At 41.9% G+C, this 22,296-nt stretch overlaps 1 protein-coding gene across 6 annotated transcripts in view; it reads left to right on the top strand.

Moving 5' to 3' along the window:
* Positions 1 to 22,296, top strand: part of Spata16 (spermatogenesis associated 16) — a 378,162-nt gene that overhangs the window by 311,474 nt on the left and 44,392 nt on the right. For all 6 annotated transcript variants that reach the window (NM_001432380.1, NM_001432377.1, NM_001432378.1 and 3 more), the window contains 1 exon segment: positions 9,210 to 9,293. In NM_001432380.1, coding sequence (NP_001419309.1) covers positions 9,210 to 9,293 — 84 coding nt within the window.

Genomic DNA, 22,296 nt, shown 5'->3' on the forward strand with positions numbered 1-22,296 from the left:
GATCTTTACCAATCCTAGCACAGATAGAGGGCTTATATCTAAAATATACAAATAACTCAAGAAGTTAGACCGCAGGGAGACCAATAACCCTATTTAAAAAATGGGGTTCAGAACTAAACAAAGAATTCACAGCTGAGGAATGCCGAATGGCTGAGAAACACCTAAAAAATGTTCAACATCATTAGTCATAAGGGAAATGCAAATCAAAACAACCCTGAGATTTCACCTCACACCAGTGAGAATGGCTAAGATCAAAAACTCAGGTGACAACAAATGCTGGCGAGGATGTGGAGAAAGAGGAACACTCCTCCATTGTTGGTGGGATTGCAGACTGGTAAAACCATTCTGGAAATCAGTCTGGAGGTTCCTCAGAAAATTGGACATTGAACTACCTGAGGATGCAGCTATGACTCTCTTAGGCATATACCCACGAGATGCCCCAACATATAAACAAGACACGTGCTCCACTATGTTCATCGCAGCCTTATTTATAATAGCCAGAAGCTGGAAAGAACCCAGATGCCCTTCAACAGAGGAATGGATACAGAAAATGTGGTACATCTACACAATGGAATATTACTCAGCTATCAAAAACAATGCCTTTATGAAATTCATAGACAAATGGTTGGAACTGGAAAATATTATCCTGAGTGAGGTAACCCAATCACAGAAAAACACACATGGTATACACTCATTGATAAGTGGCTATTAGCCCAAATGCTTGAATTACCCTAGATGCATAGAACACATGAAACTCAAGACAGATGATCAAAATGTGAATGCTTCACTCTTTCTTTAAAAGGGGGAACAAGAATACCCTTGGCAGGGAATAGAGAGGCAAAGATTAAAACAGACACAGAAGGAACACCCATTCAGAGCCTGCCCTACATGTGACCCATACATATACAGCTACCCAATTAAACAAGATGGATGAAGCAAAGAAGTGCAAGCCAACAGGAGCCGGATGTAGATCTCTCCTGAGGGACAGCCAGAATACAGCAAATACAGAGGCAAATGCCAGCAGCAAACCACTGAACTGAGAATAGAACCCCCGTTGAAGGAATCAGAGAAAGAACTGGAAGAGCTTGAAGGGGCTCGAGACACCTTATGAACAACAATGCCAAGCAACTAGAGCTTCCAGGGACTAAGCCACTACCTAAAGACTATACATGGACTGACGCTGGACTCTGACCTCATAGGTAGCAATACATATCCTAGTAAGAGCACCAGTGGAAGGGGAAGCCCTGGGTACTGCTAAGACTGAACCCCCAGTGAACGTGATTGTTGGGGGGAGGGCAGCAATGGGGGGAGGGTGGGGAGGGGAACACCCATAAAGAAGGGGAGGGGGAGGGATTAGGGGGATGTTTGCCCAGAAACCAGGAAAGGGAATAACATTCGAAATGTAAATAAGAAATACTCAAGTTAATAAAAAAAATAAAATAAAATAAAATAAAATAAAAAAGACTGTGTTCATTCAGCCATCCAGGAAGCAGTCAACACTATGGTAAAAGTATTGCTTTTAAAGGCCATGGTATAGCTGGTTTTAGAAGACTAAGGCTCCTCTAAGATAAAAGAAGAAGAGTTCTCTGCACCCAAATCCCGTGGGAGGGAGAGCTAAACCTTCAGAGAGGCAGACATGCCTGGCAAACCAGAAGAGACTGCACTCTGCACACATTACTGATTCCAGAGCAAAACACCAAATGCCATCTGGAACCCTGGTGCACTGAAGCTCCCGGAAACGGCGGCGCAGATCTTCCTGGTTGCTGCTGCCCCAGAGAGGTCGTGGGCAGCACCCCGAGAGCGAACTTGAGCCTCGGGACCACAGGTGAGACCAACTTTTCTGCTGCAAGTGACCTGCCTGGTGAACTCAAGACACAGGCCCACAGGAACAGCTGCACACCTGTAGAGAGGAAAAACTACACGCCCGAAAGCAGAACACACTATCCCCATAACAGGCTGAAAAAAAAAAACAGGAAAACAGGTCTACAGCACTCCTGACACACAGGCTTATAGGACAGTCTAGCCACTGTCAGAAATAGCAGAACAAAGTAACACTAGAGATAATCTGATGGCAAGGGGCAAGCACAGGAACCCAAGCAACAGAAACCAAGACTACATGGCATCATCGGAGCCAAATTCTCCCATCAAAACAAATATGGAATATCCAAACACACCAGAAAAGCAAGATCTAGTTTCAAATCATATTTGATCATGATGTTGGAGGACTTCAAGAAAGACGTGAAAAACTCCCTTAGAGAAACACAGGAAAACATTAATAAACAAGTAGAAGCCTACAAAGAGGAATCGCAAAAATGCCTGAAAGAATTCCAGGAAAACACAATCAAACAGTTGAAGGAATTAAAAATGGAAATAGAAGCAATCAAGAAAGAACACATGGAAACAACCGTGGATATAGAAAACCAAAGGAAGAGACAAGGAGCTGTAGATACAAGCTTCACCAACAGAATACAAGAGATGGAAGAGAGAATCTCAGGAGCAAAAGATTCCATAGAAATCATTGACTCAACTGTCAAAGATAATGTACAGCAGAAAAAGCTACTGGTCCAAAACATACAGGAAATGCAGGACTCAATGAGAAGATCAAACCTAAGGATAATAGGTATAGAAGAGAGTGAAGACTCCCAGCTCAAAGGACCAGTAAATATCTTCAACAAAATCATAGAAGAAAACTTCCCTAACCTAAAAAGAGAGATACCCATAGGCATACAAGAAGCCTACAGAACTCCAAATAGATTGGACCAGAAAAGAAACACCTCCCGTCACATAATAGTCAAAACACCAAACGCACAAAATAAAGAAAGAATATTAAAAGCAGTAAGGGAAAAAGGTCAAGTAACATATAAAGGCAGACCTATCAGAATGACACCAGACTTTTCACCAGAGACTATGAAAGCCAGAAGATCCTGGACAGATGTCATACAGACCCTAAGAGAACACAAATGTGAGCCCAAGTTACTGTATCCTGCAAAACTCTCAATTAACATAGATGGAGAAACCAAGATATTCCATGACAAAACCAAATTTACACAATATCTTTCTACAAATCCAGCACTACAAAGGATAATAAATGGTAAAGCCCAACATAAGGAGGCAAGCTATACCCTAGAAGAAGCAAGAAACTAATCGTCTTGGCAACAAAACAAAAAGAAGAAAAGCACACAAACATAACCTCACATCCAAATATGAATATAACAAGAAGCAATAATCACTATTCCTTAATATCTCTCAACATCAATGGCCTCAACTCCCCAATAAAAAGGCATAGATTAACAAACTGGAATCGCAACGAGGACCCTGCATTCTGCTGCCTACAGGAACACACCTCAGAGAAAAAGACAGACACTACCTCAGAGTGAAAGGCTGGAAAACAACTTTCCAAGCAAATGGTTGGAAGAAGCAAGCTGGAGTAGCCATTCTAATATCAAATAAAATCAATTTTCAACTAAAAGTCATCAAAAAAGATAAGGAAGGACACTTCATATTCATCAAAGGAAAAATCCACCAAGATGAACTCTCAATCCTAAATATCTATGCCCCAAATACAAGGGCACCTACATACGTAAAAGAAACCTTACTAAAGCTCAAAACACACATTACACCTCACACAATAATAGTAGGAGATTTCAACACCCCACTCCTATCAATGGACAGATCATGGAAACAGAAATTAAACAGAGACATAGACAGACTAAGAGAAGTCATGAGCCAAATGGACTTAACAGATATTTATAGAACATCCTATCCTAAAGCAAAAGGATATACCTTCTTCTCAGCTCCTCATGGTACCTTCTCCAAAATTGACCATATAATTGGTCAAAAAACGGGCCTCAACAGGTACAGAAAGATAGAAATAATCCCATGCGTGCTATCGGACCACCACGGCCTAAAACTGGTCTTCAATAACAATAAGAAAAGAATGCCCACATATACGTGGAAATTGAACAATGCTCTACTCAATGATAACCTGGTCAAGGAAGAAATAAAGAAAGAAATTAAAAACTTTTTAGAATTTAATGAAAATGAAGGTACAAAATACCCAAACTTATGGGACACAATGAAAGCTGTGCTAAGAGGAAAACTCATAGCGCTGAGTGCCTGCAGAAAGAAACAGGAAAGAGCATATGTCAGCAGCTTGACAGCACACCTAAAAGCTCTAGAACAAAAAGAAGCAAATACACCCAGGAGGAGTAGAAAGCAGGAAATAATCAAACTCAGAGCTGAAATCAACCAAGTAGAAACAAAAAGGACCATAGAAAGAATCAACAGAACCAAAAGTTGGTTCTTTGAGAAAATCAACAAGATAGATAAACCCTTAGCCAGACTAAGGAGAGGACACAGAGAGTGTGTCCAAATTAACAAAATCAGAAATGAAAAGGGAGACATAACTACAGATTCAGAGGAAATTCAAAAAATCAGATCTTACTATAAAAGCCTATATTCAACAAAACTTGAAAATCTTCAGGAAATGGACAATTTCCTAGACAAATACCAGGTACCGAAGTTAAATCAGGAACAGATAAACCAGTTAAACAACCCCATAACTCCTAAGGAAATAGAAGCAGTCATTAAAGGTCTCCCAACCAAAAAGAGCCCAGGTCCAGACGGGTTTAGTGCAGAATTCTATCAAACCTTCATAGAAGACCTCATACCAATATTATCCAAACTATTCCACAAAATTGAAACAGATGGAGCATTACCGAATTCCTTCTATGAAGCCACAATTACTCTTATACCTAAACCACACAAAGACCCAACAAAGAAAGAGAACTTCAAACCAATTTCCCTTATGAATATCGATGCAAAAATACCCAATAAAATTCTGGCAAACCGAATACAAGAGCACATCAAAACAATCATCCACCATGATCAAGTAGGCTTCATCCCAGGCATGCAGTGATGGTTTAATATATGGAAACCATCAACGTGATCCATTATATAAACAAACTGAAAGAACAGAACCACATGATCATTTCATTAGATGCTGAGAAAGCATTTGACAAAATTCAACACCTCCTCATGATAAAAGTCCTGGAAAGAATAGGAATTCAAGGCCCATACCTAAACATAGTAAAAGCCATATACAGCAAACCAGTTGCTAACATTAAACTAAATGGAGAGAAACTTGAAGCAATCCCACTAAAATCAGGGACTAGACAAGGCTGCCCACTCTCTCCCTACTTATTCAATATGGTTCTTGAAGTTCTAGCCAGAGCAATCAGACAACAAAAGGAGGTCAAGGGGATACAGATCGGAAAAGAAGAGGTCAAAATATCACTATTTGCAGATGATATGATAGTATATTTAAGTGATCCCAAAAGTTCCACCAGAGAACTACTAAAGCTGATAAACAACATCAGCAAAGTGGCTGGGTATAAAATTAACTCAAATAAATCAGTAGCCTTCCTCTACACAAAAGAGAAACAAGCCGAGAAAGAAATTAGGGAAATGACACCCTTCATAATAGACCCAAATAATATAAAGTACCTCAGTGTGACTTTAACAAAGCAAGTAAAAGATCTGTACAATAAGAACTTCAAGACTCTGAAGAAAGAAATTGAAGAAGACCTCAGAAGATGGAAAGATCTCCCATGCTCATGGATTGGCAGGATTAATATAGTAAAATTGGCCATTTTACCAAAAGCGATCTACAGATTCAATGCAATCCCCATCAAAATACCTATCCAATTCTTCAAAGAGTTAGACAGAACAATTTGGAAATTTATCTGGAATAACAAAAAACCCAGGATAGCTAAAACTATCCTCAACAATAAAAGGACTTCAGGGGGAATCACTATCCCTGAACTCAAGCAGTATTACAGAGCAATAGTGATAAAAACTGCATGGTATTGGTACAGAGACAGACAGATAGACCAATGGAATAGAATTGAAGACCCAGAAATGAACCCACACACCTATGGTCACTTGATTTTTGACAAAGGAGCCAAAACCATCCAATGGAAAAAAGATAGCATTTTCAGCAAATGGTGCTGGTTCAACTGGAGGGCAACATGTAGAAGAATGCAGATCGATCCATGCTTATCACCCTGTACAAAGCTTAAGTCCAAGTCGATCAAGGACCTCCACATCAAACCAGACACACTCAAACTAATAGAACAAAAACTTGGGAAGCATCTGGAACACATGGGCACTGGAAAAAATTTCCTGAACAAAACACCAATGGCTTACGCTCTAAGATCAAGAATCGACAAATGGGATCTCATAAAACTGCTAAGCTTCTGTAAGGCAAAGGATACTGTGGTTAGGATAAAACGGCAACCAACAGATTGGGAAAAGATCTTCACCAATCCTACAACAGATAGAGGCCTTATATCCAAAATATACAAAGAACTCAAGAAGTTAGACCGCAGGGAGACCAATAACCCCATTAAAAAATGGGGTTCAGAGCTAAACAAAGAATTCACAGCTGAGGAATGCCGAATGGCTGAGAAACACCTAAAGAAATGTTCAACATCTTTAGTCATAAGGGAAATGCAAATCAAAACAACCCTGAGATTTCACCTCACACCAGTGAGAATGGCTAAGATCAAAAACTCAGGTGACAGCAAATGCTGGCGAGGATGCGAAGAAAGAGGAACACTCCTCCATTGTTGGTGGGATTGCAGACTGGTACAACCATTCTGGAAATCAGTCTGGAGGTTCCTCAGAAAATTGGACATTGAACTGCCTGAGGATCCAGCTATGACTCTCTTGGGCATATACCCACAAGATGCCCCAACATATAAACAAGACACGTGCTCCACTATGTTCATCGCAGACTTATTTATAATAGCCAGAAGCTGGAAAGAACCCAGATGCCCTTCAACAGAGGAATGGATACAGAAAATGTGGTACATCTACACAATGGAATATTACTCAGCTATCAAAAACAACGACTTTATGAAATTCATAGGCAAATGGTTGGAACTGGAAAATATCATCCTGAGTGAGCTAAACCAATCACAGAAAGACATACATGGTATGCACTCATTGATAAGTGGCTATTGGCCCAAATGCTTGAATTACTACCCTAGATGCCTAGAACAAATGAAACTCAAGACGGATGATCAAAATGTGAATGCTTCACTCCTTCTTTAACAGGGGAACAAGAATACCCTTGGCAGGGAAGAGAGAGGCAAAGATTAAAACAGAGACTGAAGGAACATCCATTCAGAGCCTGCCCCACATGTTGCCTATACATATACAGCCACCCAATTAGACAAGATGGATGAAGCAAAGAAGTGCAGACTGACAGGAGCCGGATATAGATCGCTCCTGAGAGACACAGCCAGAATACAGCAAATACAGAGGCGAATGCCAGCAGCAAACCACTGAACTGAGAACAGGACCCCCATTGAAGGAATCAGAGAAAGAACTGGAAGAGCTTGAAGGGTCTCGAGACCCCATATGTACAACAATGCCAAGCAACCAGAGCTTCCAGGGACTAAGCCACTACCTAAAGACTATACATGGACTGACCCTGGACTCTGACCTCATAGGTAGCAATGAATATCCTAGTAAGAGCACCAGTGGAAGGGGAAGCCCTGGGTCCTGCTAAGAGTGAACCCCCAGTGAACGTGATTGTTGGGGGGAGGGCGGCAATCGGGGGAGGGTGGGGAGGGGAACACCCATAACGAAGGGGAGGGGGGAGGGGGATGTTTGCCCGGAAACCGGGAAAGGGAATAACACTCGAAATGTATATAAGAAATACTCAAGTTAATAAAAAAAAAAGATAAAAGAAGCAAAGAAAATGCTAATTTAGAAAGGAAAATGTTGGTCCTATCTTCTCAAAAAGCACATTCAAGATTTAAATGAAAGAACAAAGCAGAATTCCCTGTAGAAGGCCTCCCACCTGTGTGGATTCCCTACCCCAGAAATGCTTAGTTTTCAAAATGTGCACCAAGGACTCAAAACCAGCATCACTGACATGTCTTCCAAGTGTACAATCTGTTCAGTAGCTTACACTTTATAAAATGGTACTTCGTGGGATGTTTTTATATTTTATACACTCCCAAAACGTAGAAAGATAGACAGACAAATGACTAAATGGTAGGTAGCTAGATGGATAGACAGACTGACAGATGATAGACACACAGACATATGGGTGTGCACGTACAGCCCCACCATTTGAGCCATCTGCGTCTTTCATCACTTTATGTCATGGATTTTACTTTCCAAGTGTGGTCAGCCTTAGAAAGGAAGCCCCAGCCTGGCCTGGTAGGGCACGGTGAAAACAGAGGCTGTTCAACAGAGGCCTTTAGAGTGATTCTGCTCTGCAGCGCCAGGGAGATCATCCAAGGGTTAACCATTCAGGATCCCGTGTTCGGATGCAACCCACCCATTCTGAAACTTGTCCTCACTATCTTGTTTAGTGGAGCTTTGGACTTGGTTTCCTCCTGCCTCAGTTTCCCCACTGCCATGACTGTCCTTTGGCTGTTTGGTCGTTGATGTTCATTTCTTCTGAGACAAAAGTCTCAAGGAGACCCAACTCACCACTACCTGAGGCTGGTCTTGAGCTCCCGATCCCCCTGCCTCCACTCATCAAGTTCAGGGATGACAGGCACACCCCACAACTCCAAGTTCATCATATTCTTTTCAACTGGAATATAGCAGATGGCTTTTTGGTAGGTAAAGTGTGCAGATTCAAAGGGACATTTAAAACAAAAGAAAGGAAAAAAACCAAGAAGAAAATAGTTATTTCAAAACGTTAACAATAGTAAAAGAGTTTAAATGAACGAGATTGTTTTAAGAGGCAATAAAACATCGCAGTTAGAGTATTGTCCTCTGGAGAGCTTTTTCATGATGCCGAGAATTATGATACATTAGCCTCAGGAGAAAATACTAAAACACATTCATGTACTACATGCCATTTCCTGAGAGAATTAACTTCCGCCGTCATTCTTTACAGCCCAGATCTGTTTTTAACAAAACATCAGCACTTGCTGCATTAAAACCTATACGCTTCCTACAAACTTCCAGGAAGACTCTTTCCGTTGTTTCAACAGCTTCTGCGTGCAGCAATCCTCAGCCATGACTGGAGCAGAGTCGAGGTGGCCATCTTCATTGTGAGGAATATGAGTAATAAAACCATCAGCATACAAATGATTTTTTAATTAGGTTTTAATCTGTGTATTTAGAGAAGTTATTTCTGTATGAATTCCATGCTGATAATTTTTATCTTGGTATCACAGCTGCAGTCACTAATGGCAGACGCCATGGACACCCTTGAAGGAAGGAAGAATGATAAGGAGCGTGTGTGGAATACGATCCAAAAGGTAAAATTCTGAGCCGAAGGAAAATACATCTTATCCTCCGAGAAAACGTCCACCTTGGGTCAAATCTGTCTAGAAGATAAAAAAGAAATGAAAGAAGTCCCTGGGGTTGTTTCGGTCTGCTTTCTTTGTGAGATGAATGCAGTGGAGAGAACTAGAAATGTAACCAAAACCAAGGATGGGTTTTTCAGTTTTGTTTTGTTTTGTTTTTTATTTGTTCTGATGCACTGTTTTCACCATACCGACCATCCTTCTGGGTCATGCTCCTTTTCACTTTCTACTTAAATGAGTGTTTCTTCAATATATACATACATATATATAAATTTACTTGATATGTGTATGCATATATTTTATGATGTATGCAAATATATTAATATACCTATAATATACAAATATATAAATATACATATACACATATACATACACATACACACACATATATATACACATATACATATATATATATGCATCCATGGCTGGCTTCAAACTCAGAGAACTGTCTACCACCACTGCCTAGCTTATAATGACAATTTTAAAAAACGATTTTCCTTGGAATTTTCATTGATTTTTCAACTACTAATTTTTCTTTTGTTTTGTTTTGTGTTTTTTCCCCCCGCTCACTTTGCTTGCAATACTACAGCCCAACTCAGGCTTCGGAATCTCAAACACTGGTGGGTTTGGTCAGGGAGAAGCATAGCAGCTAGTTGCTGGTACTCAGGGCAAGATTTCCTGAGAGACACCTAGCCCAAGGTACTCAGGAGACTTGTGAGGCAGTATAGGTCTGTCTGAAAATATAGGCCTCCAATTCACCTCCAGGAAATACATTCTGATTGCTGTATTCCCCATTAAGTCTCCTCCCATCCTCTGTGAGATCCTGAGGTCAGGAAACATAAAAGGATCCAAACAAGGCTTTGGTCTGAAAGGTAACTCCCAGCCAGGAAGGCTCTGGTGAGTCAGAAGAGGAACCTGTGCTGTGAAATCAACTCACAAATCTGAAGAGATACATGGAAAACAAAATCAACAAAATCGATGGACACTCGAGTGTCCATCACAACAGGAAGAGTTATCAGGTATCAGGGATGCCTTGATGGGCAGAAGCAGTGTGGCTCTATGAATGGCTGTATATGAATGCATATGAATGGCTGTGAACAACCTGCTTTTATAACCTATGGAAACAGATGAGAACAACTGGTCTGGGAGATCAGAAAACCATCTGTGTGAATGTGTTTCTTCTACAGCATTTAAAAATTAATGTTCATTACCTAGGTGAAAGGGGAGATTGGAAGGTGGGAAGATACCTTAGTGAGTTAAGATGTTGGAGACGTGAACATGATTTTAATTCCCAGATCCCACATTTAAAAAAAAAAATAAAGCCATTTGTGATGGTTAACACTTGGCATCCCAGGGCAGAGGAGGTGGAGACAAGTCAATTCCTGGCACTCGGTGGTCAGCCAGTCAAGCTTACTTAGTGAGTTTCAACCAGTGAAAGACCCTGTCTCCAAAAAAAGGCAGGTAGCAGCTGAAAAAAAATATCTCCAAAGTTGTCTCCTGGCCTCCGGCCTACACACACACATACACACAGAGGAACTTTTCAAAACAGAGTGAAAAAATGTGCACCATGAACACAAAGAACTCGTCAAGTATATCAGTTACTTTTCTACCACCATGATGAAAGCACCATGATGACCAAGGAAAATAAAAGAGAAAGTTTTTAGTTGGGGGCCTGCTTACATTTTACATGCTAATCCATGATAATCACAGCAGAAAGCATGGTAGCAGGAAGTCAGGCATGGTGCAGATGTGCTCCATGATCTCGGGCAGAGAGAAAGTGACTGGGCCTGTCACAGCCTTTGAAAGCCTAAAAGTCAACCCCAGTGACACATCTTCTCTAAATCCAAGGCCATACCTCCTTAAATCTTCCCAAATAGTCCCACTGATTAGGGACCATGCATTCAAACACATGAGCCTATATAGGGTCATTCTCATTCAAACCACTACAACTCCTTGTAGAAGATTTATCTGGGGCTTGCAATTCCAAAGGGAGAACCATCTCAGCAGGGAACATGGTGGAAGATAGGCAGACAGGGGCTGGAGCATTAGCTGAGAGCCTACTTGAACCACAAACAGAAAGCAGAGAACACATTCCAAATGGCACAAGTCTGCCTTCCAGTGTGACGGTAATTCTTGGTGGTCAACTTGACTATATCTGGAATTACCTATAACCCAAAAGTAGAGGACATGCCTCATCTGTGAGGGATTTCTGCTTCACTCAACATGGGAAGATCTACTACTAATTCAGATCTCTTAGGTAAATCCAGCTCTTTAATACAGATCAAATCTGGGTCTTGCCTTCTACTGGAATCCTATAAAGGACACAGAAGAAAGAAAGTTTTGCCCTTGGCCTACTTGCTCTTGCCTTGCTGGGACATCCATTTCTTCCCTGGCATTAGGCCTACTTCTTCAGGATTCTAGCATATACTGAAGACCAGCTAAACTGAACAACTACTAGATTCTTGGACTTTCCATTCATTGCCACCGATCGTTGGATTAGCTGAACCACAAACTGAAAAACATTCATAGATAGATAGATAGATAGATAGATAGATAGATAGATAGATAGATAGATAGATAGAGATAGATAGGTAGATAGATAGATAGATAGATAGATAGATAGATAGATAGATAGATAGATACAAAGAGGCAGAGAGAGAGAGAGAGAGAGAGAGAGAGAGAGAGATTCATCTATACATGCTGTTACTCTAGAGAACACTAATATACCCCAGAGACATACTTTCTCTCACAAAGGTATACCTCCTAATCCTTCCCAAACAATTTCACCAACTGGATACCAAGTATTCAAATAATTGAGTTCCTGAAGGTCATTCTCATTCAAAGGGCCATGCTGTGCGTATGCATAGGCAAAGCACTCACAAAGAAAGAAAAATAAGCAATGGCGTCAAGATTTTTGCTTGAGCAAGGCAGGGTCTATAGAAAGGCCTTTTGGTGCCATTTTCCAAAGAAAGAAACTGTCACAGGGATGGCTTTGGCTAAGAATATAAACTGCTTTAGAGTGTAGCCAGGAGGCAAAAGCCATACAAGATAGCTGAATGAGAATTTAATATAGGAAGTAAAGGCAGTTGCTTCCCAGAATGACAGCCTGAGTTTAATTCCAGGGAGAGTCACATGATAGAAAGAGAAAACATTTCTCTTAGTTGTCCCTTGACCTCCGTGTGTGTGTGTGTGTATACATGCATATCATGCATGTATGTGCATGGAGTCAGGAGAGATGAGAAAAATGTAATCTTAAAATAAATAACTAGGAAGTTGTTAAATAAGAAAATTAAAAAGAAATAAAATACAGAAAATCGGTACCATTCAGTGGAGCCAGACAGCCAAGAGAAGGGGTTGGGATGACAAACTCTGAGAAAATTGGAGCAGAAAATTGTAAAATGAAAACTCAGGCATCAAGTAGAAGGTGCCACTCTGTCACTCCTATATCTAAGGAATTAAAGGAAGGTTCCAGAAGGGCTGGGCCACAGACCCTTGAGAATGACACACTAACCCACTGATACTGTGAAGTCATAAGGTCTTTGAAGGAATTCTCTAGCTTTTGAGAAAACTAGGTTCAGAAGCAATATATGCTTCTGTAATGGAGATAACTTTCTGCTGAGATACTCAGAAGACAGGAGTAATCAGAAGGCAGAGACGAAGGAGCAGAGATGCTCATAGAAGACAGGAGTAATCAGAAGGCAGAGACGAAGGAGCAGAGATGCTCATAGAAGACAGGAGTAATCAGAAGGCAGAGAGGAAGGAGCAGAGATACTCATGGAGGACAAGAGTAATCGGAAGGCAGAGAGGAAGGAGCAGAGATACTCATGGAGGACAAGAGTAATCGGAAGGCAGAGAGGAAGGAGCAGAGATACTCATGGAGGACAAGAGTAATCGGAAGGCAGAGAGGAAGGAGCAAGCTTGTCTTTCTCTTCTGTTCCTCTGTTGACAGACTAACCACTGGCAAAGCAGAGGTTGGGTTTGTAGAGAACTGGCCCTAGTATCACAGTCAACCATAGAAAAGTGGGTTTGGAGAAGAAAGAACATAGGTTCACTAGAGAGTGTATCAAACCTGGGTGCTGTCAAGATGCAAAAGGGGAAATATGGAGCCTGGAGTTCTGGATAAATACTGAATGAAGCTGATAAGGAATGAGAAAAAGAAAGGGGAATGAGAAGGAGGAGAAAGGACTGACTAGAGGTCCTTAGCCAGTTAATATTGAATGAAATCATTTGAATGGCTAACACTAGTAAGGCAGAGTATGTAAGAAGAGCACATTTCAAACTGTGAGAGAGAAACAGACAAAAGAGAATAAGAGCTTAGGAAAGACTTAGAGCTGAAGAGTAAGGAAATTCAATATGGAAGAGTCAGCAGTATTACCAACTGTTTCTACCAGGTACACAAAATAACTGTTTAGAACAGGGATCAGCAAATCACAAGCTACAGGTCACATTCAACACACCACCTATTTCTGTCAGTCATTTATTGCTTGTAGCCATGCCTTTTATTTCTAGGAAGTTCTGGGTCAACTCGGCCATTGTAATCACTCACCAAGTCAAAATTGTTTACTATCTAGCTATATGGAGACGACTGCTGCTGTACTCAAGTTTCCAACAGTATACATCCCACAAATACTACATCCACTGAGTAAATATTTACAAAAGCAGGTGTTCAAGGAGCCACTGCCCAGTGACTGAATCCTAGGGTCAGGCCAAGAAGACGGAAGAGATATTAACATCTTTCTGCATCTTTGAAAATGCTTCTTGCACTTGGTGATAAGCTACTGATCATGGTGCCTATGTTCATGGACTCACACCTAGCTGTATCTTCTTATTTTGTCCCTACCTCAATTATCTGGACTGTGTAACAAACTACCCTAAGCTCAGTGCTTTAAAAAGAAAAAATTATTATTGTCTCTCAGATCTACACATTGATCAGACTCTACCAAATAGATCTCAAGATTTCTTGCCTGTGGTTCAATCTTAGGGCTTGGGTGCATGGGTCTGACATCTGTGAATGGTGCAAGATGGCTGGCAGCTGACACTGGTTGGATGAGACAGCTGCCTGTATGTAGGTCTCCTGAAAGAAATAGGCTTTAACCCAGCGTCTCACTGAATTCCAAGAGGACAATTCAAGAGAAGTGAAAGCATTCAGTCTTCAAGAGTTGTCTTCTTTCTACATTAACTTCTGCTATATTGTGCTGATATAAGCAGTGACTAGCCAGCCTAGCCATAAATAGATGAAAGAATAGATTCTACTATCAAGATGATGGTGACCATCTCAAAGACAAGGTACAACAGCAGAGTGGCTCTGTATCCTGGACTGGAAAACACACCTTCAAACAAGCAGAGATCAAGTCATGCAAGTCAAGCAAGGATAGCCAAGGCCTCCCAAAATTATAACACACATGACCCCCACACCACACACCCAGTGTCTAATGGATGTCTAGAAAGACTCAATGGTGAACAGCCAGTGTTTCCAAATTAAAAGCCCTGCTAATGATCATGGCTTTCTAAATAGAAGCTCCTGGGAGATCTTTAGGAAGATGTGAATGGGAAAGAATGGGGTGCCAAATTTTTCCCAGGGGCTTTTAATTCAGTTAATGTGACTCTACAACATATGATGGTATCACTCTCAGACAATTCCAGTAGCAAGTAAGTAATTTCCTTTTACTGCTACAGAGTTAATTTGTGTGTGCAGGAAAAAAATAATTAAAAAAAAACTAATTGTACAAGCTACACTGTGTTGTGAGCTCACTGGAAGTTGACATCGGCATCGCCACCTCTGAGATCTGTTATCTGTAATAGAAACAGCTGTTGTACCTAATGAAAGCACTTGAAATCTTCATCGGAAGCAGCAGAATTATAGCAGAAGTTGCTCTTTCTACATAGTTAAAGGGTCTGTCAGAATCCCCATTACCTCACACAGTTTCCTGGGCTCCACGTTGTTATAGGTCTATAAAAAAAAACAGCTCATCATGATACAACCGGATTCATGAGCACTGACCTCCTGTCTGTGTTTTTGTCTTCACTCAAGTTCCCCCCAGAAGCAACTGAGCATTCCCCTGACTCACTAGGATTAAAATACATTCTTTACAGAGCTGTAGGATAGGGCAGTGGTTGGAGTTTAACTCTGTGGACTAGTTCTTTCCAGTAATTAATTCGAGATTAAGAGACATTCATGTCAGTTTAGTGATGCAGACACAAAACTGGGCAAGTCATCTTTAGTAAAATATCGAACATTTTCTTACCCTGGAAAGTCCTGTCCACAATGTGGCGAGGACTATCAACACTGATTAGTTTCATTCTACAACAATAGAGCCTGAGGAAACCTAAGGCTCTTGAAAAACCCTAAGGCCCCACTGACACCTTCCTCATTCATGTAAAGAGAAAAGTATTCACCTGGCTTCCATTCTTTGTTAGTCATTGTCCTAGACATCCAGATTCATTCATGAAGAATCAGTGCCCACCTACCTACTACCATCTTCTAAAGCAATCAATGAGTCATCTGAAAACAAATATGCTATAGTGACAAAGAGGGAGGAAAAGAAGCATGGTAGGGAAGTGAAAGGTACCAAATGCAGAAGATAATTGTGCGGATACTGGATAGAACTCATTTTCAGGAAAGGAAAGATCAAGTGTAAAACCATCAGGTAGAATGTGCCCTACAAGGACAGCACAGTAACCGCTGTAAGTGAATGAGAGTCCTTAAGTCTGATATGAAAGAAAATAGAATGTTTTATAGGAACAAATACACTTGAACACTGTCAGGGTGAGAAGGATGAGAGGGCAAAGGAGAGCACTGTGTCTTAGTTCCTTTTCTACTGCTGTGATGAGTGAGAGCCATGACTAAGGCATCTTACAGAGGGAAGGTGTGTGGGGGGCTTACAGTTCAAGGCACTGTGTCATGGCCATTGTGGCAGGGAGAGGGGAAGTAGGCATGGGCTGGCAAGGGCTTATATCCTTATCCACTAGTAAGAGGCAGAGAGAGGCAGAGAGGGCTAACTGGGAGTGACATGGGCTTTTAAAACTTCAAAAAGTCCACCCCACCCCTGCACACATCTCCCACAAGGCCATACCTCCTAATCCTTCTCAAACAATTCTACCATCGGGAGACCAAATATTACATTGATGAGTCTGTGGAGACCATTCTCTTTAGAACCACCATGCAAGCAAAGGTCAGAACAATGAACCAGGAGAGAAAACAGGAGCTTTTGTTTGTTACTTTTTTTTCCGTAGTTGTGATTAGAGCAATTAAGGGCTAGGGATTTATTTGGGCTCATAGCTAGAGGATAGCACCCAACCTGGAAGAGCAGGAATGGCAGCATAGTGTGAGGTATTTAATCACATTGTGTCCGAGTCAGAAAAAGATGAAGACTGGTGTCTCACCTGATTTCTCACTCAGTCCGTGACCCAGTCCCATGGAGTGATGCCACCCACATTCAGAGTGATTCTTCTCAATTAATCATCCCTAAAAACACCCTCCAGACATACCCAGAGGAATGTCTCCTAAGCAATTATAAATCCATCAAAACGAAGACTGATCATCAGACACTTTAAACTAGCAACCTGCAGACAAACTAAATCTGTCACAAACTAGGGCAAAATACCATTTTCTTTTACTGTGCCTGTTTCTTTACCTGTAAAATAATGATTTTGGGGCTAGAAGAGCAGAAGCCGTTCCCCAGCTGGATAAGTAGATGTCTTGAAAGGCAAAGAACCAAAATCAAAGAATAAAAGTATTTATGAGTTATTATTATGGAACATTCTCCTGTTTACATAGACCAACTCATTAATCTCCATCAGCACATTGCCCAAAGTCACAGAACCAGTAAATAATACAAGTTATGGCTTGAGCTGCCTTTGGGTCCTGAAATCTCTGTGACAGAAATCCAGAATATATGATACCTGAAGAAGCCCAGGTGATTGTAGGCATTCAACAATATGTTCACATTCAACACTGTGTTCACATTTGAGTGTGAGACCCAGTGTGGGTCAGGGTAGTCTCCAGTCAAAGAGTAATTTGACTATACACTAGCCTAATTGTCTTTTCAGATTCTTCCAACCTAAGCTAGAGAAGCCACTGTGAAAGTCTGAGTTAGTCTAACATTATAATTAATTGTCTTTGGGCCTGGGGAAATGATCCAATGGGTAAACTGTTTCCCATGCAAGCATGAAGATCTGAGTTTAAATCCCCAGAACCCATGTAGAGCTGGGCACTAGAGTACATACCAATAATCCCAGTGATCCTAAGAAGAGAAGAAAGCTGGCGACAGGAAAATCTCTAGAAGCTTTTGGGCCTGACAGACACAGTTTCAAAAAAAAATATGTCAAGAACCAACAAACCAAAACTCCTCATTCTCCTCCAACCCCTACATGTGCTTGCCGTGGCAATGTACCTGTATTTTCAATACAAATAAGCACACGTACACATCATACACATGCTAAATAAATAAGTTAATTAGCTAATTACTATTTTGTAAAGGATGCTCCTGCTTTGGTGTGTAGTTTTCCATCATTACTGAGTCACCACCTTCTAAGAAACCCAGCATGTCCAGACCCATTCCACTTTTAGGCCCTGCCATTTTTGCTACTTACCACTGAATCCTTACGTGCACTGAAGCTGGATGGGCTGGGTTTGGGGGAATTGGAGATTTTATTTTTAATTATGGATATATGTGTGTCTCTATGTGAGTCTGTACACATGAATGTGGTGCCCATGGAAGCCAGAAATAGTCACCAGATTTCTCTGGAACTAGATTTATAGGAAGGTTGTGAGCCACCTGATATGGGCAGTGAGCCATGTCTCCAGACCTTCCTCAGAGGTTTGATGAAGGGACCTAACCAGAGCAATGGGGTGGGGGAGTATGAAAATAAGGCTACATATTAATTAACGTGGCACATCTGATCTCTTCTCACTGCCCCTCCAAGAGTTAAACAATTCCCAAGGAAGGCTTATTCTTTCTGTGTTCACACAGACTAATGTATCAGTGAGAAGATCAGAATTTAACCTGCTGTACCATATGATTTTTGTCTTCTGTCTCTGAATCTCTCATCTGAGACTAAATGAGGGAAATAAACTCTGACATTTGAGAAGCAATGAGAGAAGTTTCCTCAAACATAACCTCAGACCTGTGGGTTTTCATGAGTAGTTTTAAAGGAGGAAGACCACTTTAAAATTCATCTAGTATTACAAAATGCAGCAAACTTCAATGAATTCTGCAAACAGAGTATATGCATGTCCTCAAACACCCATATAAATGTACTCAAAATGATTTACATTTTTATATTCCCTTTCATCTCAAAGCCTCCCTTACACATCGTATCCTTTGCCATCACCACAGAAATGGCATTAACAGGATTATTCGCTGTGCCCTTAAAGATGAACATGAGCTAGATTATGTGGCCCAGCAAGGCAATCCTGTTGGAGTCTTGGCACAGGCAGAGCAGAGGGGAATGAATGCAGATTGGGAGTTGAGTCAGAGTGCTTGGTTGAGGAGACAGAAGAACAAACTACAGCATTTTATTTACTCTGCACATCAGCATTCAAGCCTGAATCCTTCCGGAGGTTCCACTGGGAGACATCACCCACGCAGTACCATCACTCATTGGCCAGTCAGCTAGACTGACTATTGCACGATGGGTTAGGAGTTTTGTGCGTGCTCTTGTCTTTCCTGAGACTCAGCAGTGGTGCTGTTCATTTACAAAGCAGGTTTTTCAGCAATCAGGCTTTTCCTGTGTGCCTGGCTCTTTAAAGAGTCTCTATAGATTTGTTGCAATTTGACTGCGAGTCTTGCAACTTCTGGTTATGTCTGTCCTCATTAGCATATCCCCATATTGCTTTATGGTGTGAGCTCTGAGCACAGCTAAGCAGTTCTGTCCATAGCCTCATGCAGGTGATGTGGAGAACTGAGGTGCTCCTGTCACTAGATGTGCTGGGAAGGGAAGGGATTACTCCAGGCACAAGCAGGAAAGACAAGACCAAAACTCCTCAAGGATAAGTCACTGTAATTAAAGATAAACAGATTCTATATCTACAGGTTTCCAGGCAAGGCTCTCTAGGAGAGGCATATCCCTGAAGCCCTTCAGAAGCTCATGGTTATCATCAAAAGCTGAGCTTTCGGGCAATGAAACTATGACTATCCTACAGATAGTTCCTGTCAGCTGCCATTACAGAGCAGCATGGATACAAACGGTGAGCTCTGGTAGTTACTGATCCCAACAGCTTCTCTCCACTTGTCTGTAGGGACTAAGTGTGGAGTTCATCTGTGGCACTTGTAAGCTTTCTATCACTTTGACAAAGCATAGGAGCTCACTGTTTCGGAGGTCTCAGCCCATGGATTCTTGGCTCTGTTGCTTTGGCTATAGGACAATGCAGCTGATCATGGTAGCAACACAGCACAGGATGTCTGTTTACCTGGTGGTAGGTGGAAAGAGAAGAGAGAGACAGAGAGGGGCTGGGACTCCAGTATCCTCTGAAAGGCATATTCCCAATGACCTCACTTGTGCACACTAAGCCTTGCCCACTGGAGCCTTTACTACCCCCTGGTAACAACACTAGAGACCAAGCCTCCAGCACACAAGTCTGGAAGGCGTGGTCAAAATTCAAACCATAGCATTCTGGGTCACTGTTCCTGGTAACTCTTGCTTCTCATTCGTTTCCCACCAATGCTTGTTTTGCCTCCAAAACTGGAAAGCTCTTTTCCATCTTTAGTCTGCTAAAGGTAATCTCTTTTAAAACTTCAATGATTGAACAGGCCATTCCTGTAACATAAGTCTGATCTTTGGCCATGTCTTAAACAGAATTTTATCCAGATGTTGGCAAGCTAGCCTGCTGTCATTCCAGTGAACAACTATCTTAGACTTACTGAAGCATGCTTAGGATTAACTGTCACAACCAGAACAGGCTTGCAAATTTTATTTCAGAAAATAAAGCTAATATCAATGATGATAAATATTATCAGTGGTTATTAGTGATCTCAGCACGTGCCGTACACGTGCTAATGCCATAACAGCTAATGACTGCCACAACCCTGTGACTCAGCTCTCATCGGGTTCCTGTGAAGGATGATGGCAGTAGCACTGTAAACGTCACCAGGAAGTAATCCCACATCTGTCCTGCATGCTTTGATTCAGAGCGAGACTTGAGCCAGAGGATCTCCTCCTCATCCGCAGCTGGAACATTGTGTTAAGACGAACACAGCTGTGAAGGGTATCACAAAGAATATTGCTTACTCCGAGCTCAGATTCTGTAGCAGCCAATGAGACCAGCTTCAAGTCTTCCTTTTGGCTGAATGGATGGTAGCATAAGAGGCTGAAATGAGCCTCCTCCATCCTTCTCTAGACCACAGTTCATCTCCCATCTGAAACCTCCCCTACGCTGCTCTTCAACTGCCGCCTGGCCAATCCCAAACCCCCCAAACTCACAACTCTTCCCTGAATTGCCCTGCTGTTACTGTCTCCCTTGGTGACCCCTTCCTTTGCAGACATACATGCTTCTCTCTTCCTGCAACTATGGACGTCAGGGACGTGACTCATGCTTACTGAGTGTTGCTGTGAGGTCTGTTCTCTAAGGAGTCGCCTGAATTTACATTCTAAGATGCCAAAGGCTTTCAAAGGAAACAAAATCTCATAAGCACATATTGTTGTAACCTCTCTAAACATCACCATCCTGACACAAAAGGCCTTGGGTCTGGCCATGAATTGGTGTTTACCTCTGTCACTCTCTTGACTCTCTCCCTGCATGATTCACTCACAAGCTGATACAAGGAAGTGTCTAAACATACATTGGAAGTACACATTTAACTCTGATCCCACATTTTCATCTTTGCAATGTTTTTCTTTTTTATTTATCAATAATTTTACTTGTTTACATTTAAAGTGTTATCCCCTTTCCCAGTCTCCACTCCCCAACCCCATCCCCATCCCATAACCTTGCCCTCTATGAGGGTGCTCCCCACCCACCCATTTCTGCCTCCAGTCTATAGAATCCCCCTTCTCTGGGGCATCAAGCCTCCACAGGACCAAGTGCCTCCCCTCCCACTGATGCCAGTTGAGGAAGTCTTCTGCTACAAATGTAGCTGGAGCCATGAACCAGCCCATGAATGCTATTGGATTGGTGGTTTAGTCCCTGGGAGCTCTGAGGGGTCCACTTAATTGATACTGTTATGGCATTGCAATCCCCTTCAGCTCCTCAGTCCTTCCCCTTCTCTTCCATTGGGGTCTCCGGGCTCAGTCCAGTGGTTGACTGTATCTGCATCTGTCTTAGTCGGGTACTGGCAGAGTCTCTCAGAAGACAACCACACCAGGCTCCTGTCTGAACGCAATTCTTGGCATGAGCAATACTGTCAGGCTTGGTGTCTATGGATCTCTTGGTGGGTTGGTATCTGGATGGCCTTTCCTTCAGCCTCTGCTCTGTTTTTGTCCCTGCAATTCCTTCAGACTGGGACAATTCTAGGTTAAAAAATTTTATAAGAGTGAGTAGCCCCTTCCTCCACTGGGGGCTGAGTCTATCTACTAGAGGTGGTCTCTTCAGGATCTATCTCCCCACTATGAGGAATTTTGGCTAATGTCATCCACATTAGGTCCTAGGAGCCTCTTGAAACCCTGAAGTCTAGGACTTGCTAGTGGTTCCTCAAGTTCCACACTCCTCACTGCTACTTATTACTATTCATTCTCCTGGCCCTCTGGATTTCTCTCCTGTCTCTTCCAATACCTGGTCCTGCCCCTCACTTTCCCCCCCCCCACCATGGTTCCTCCCTCCCTATTCCTCCCATGATTATTTTTCCTCCTTCTAAGCTGGTTTGAAGCCTCCACACTTTGGCTTTCCTTCTTGTTAAGCTTCATATGGTCTGTGAGTTATACCATGGATATTCTGAGCTTTTGGGCTAATATCCACTTTTCAGTGACTACATACCATGTATGTCCATTTGGGTCTGGGCTACCTTACTCAGGATGATAT

Source organism: Rattus norvegicus, chromosome 2 (assembly GCF_021556685.1).
Source record: "Rattus norvegicus strain SHRSP/BbbUtx chromosome 2, alternate assembly SHRSP_T2T, whole genome shotgun sequence".
Lineage (NCBI taxonomy): Eukaryota > Metazoa > Chordata > Mammalia > Rodentia > Muridae > Rattus > Rattus norvegicus.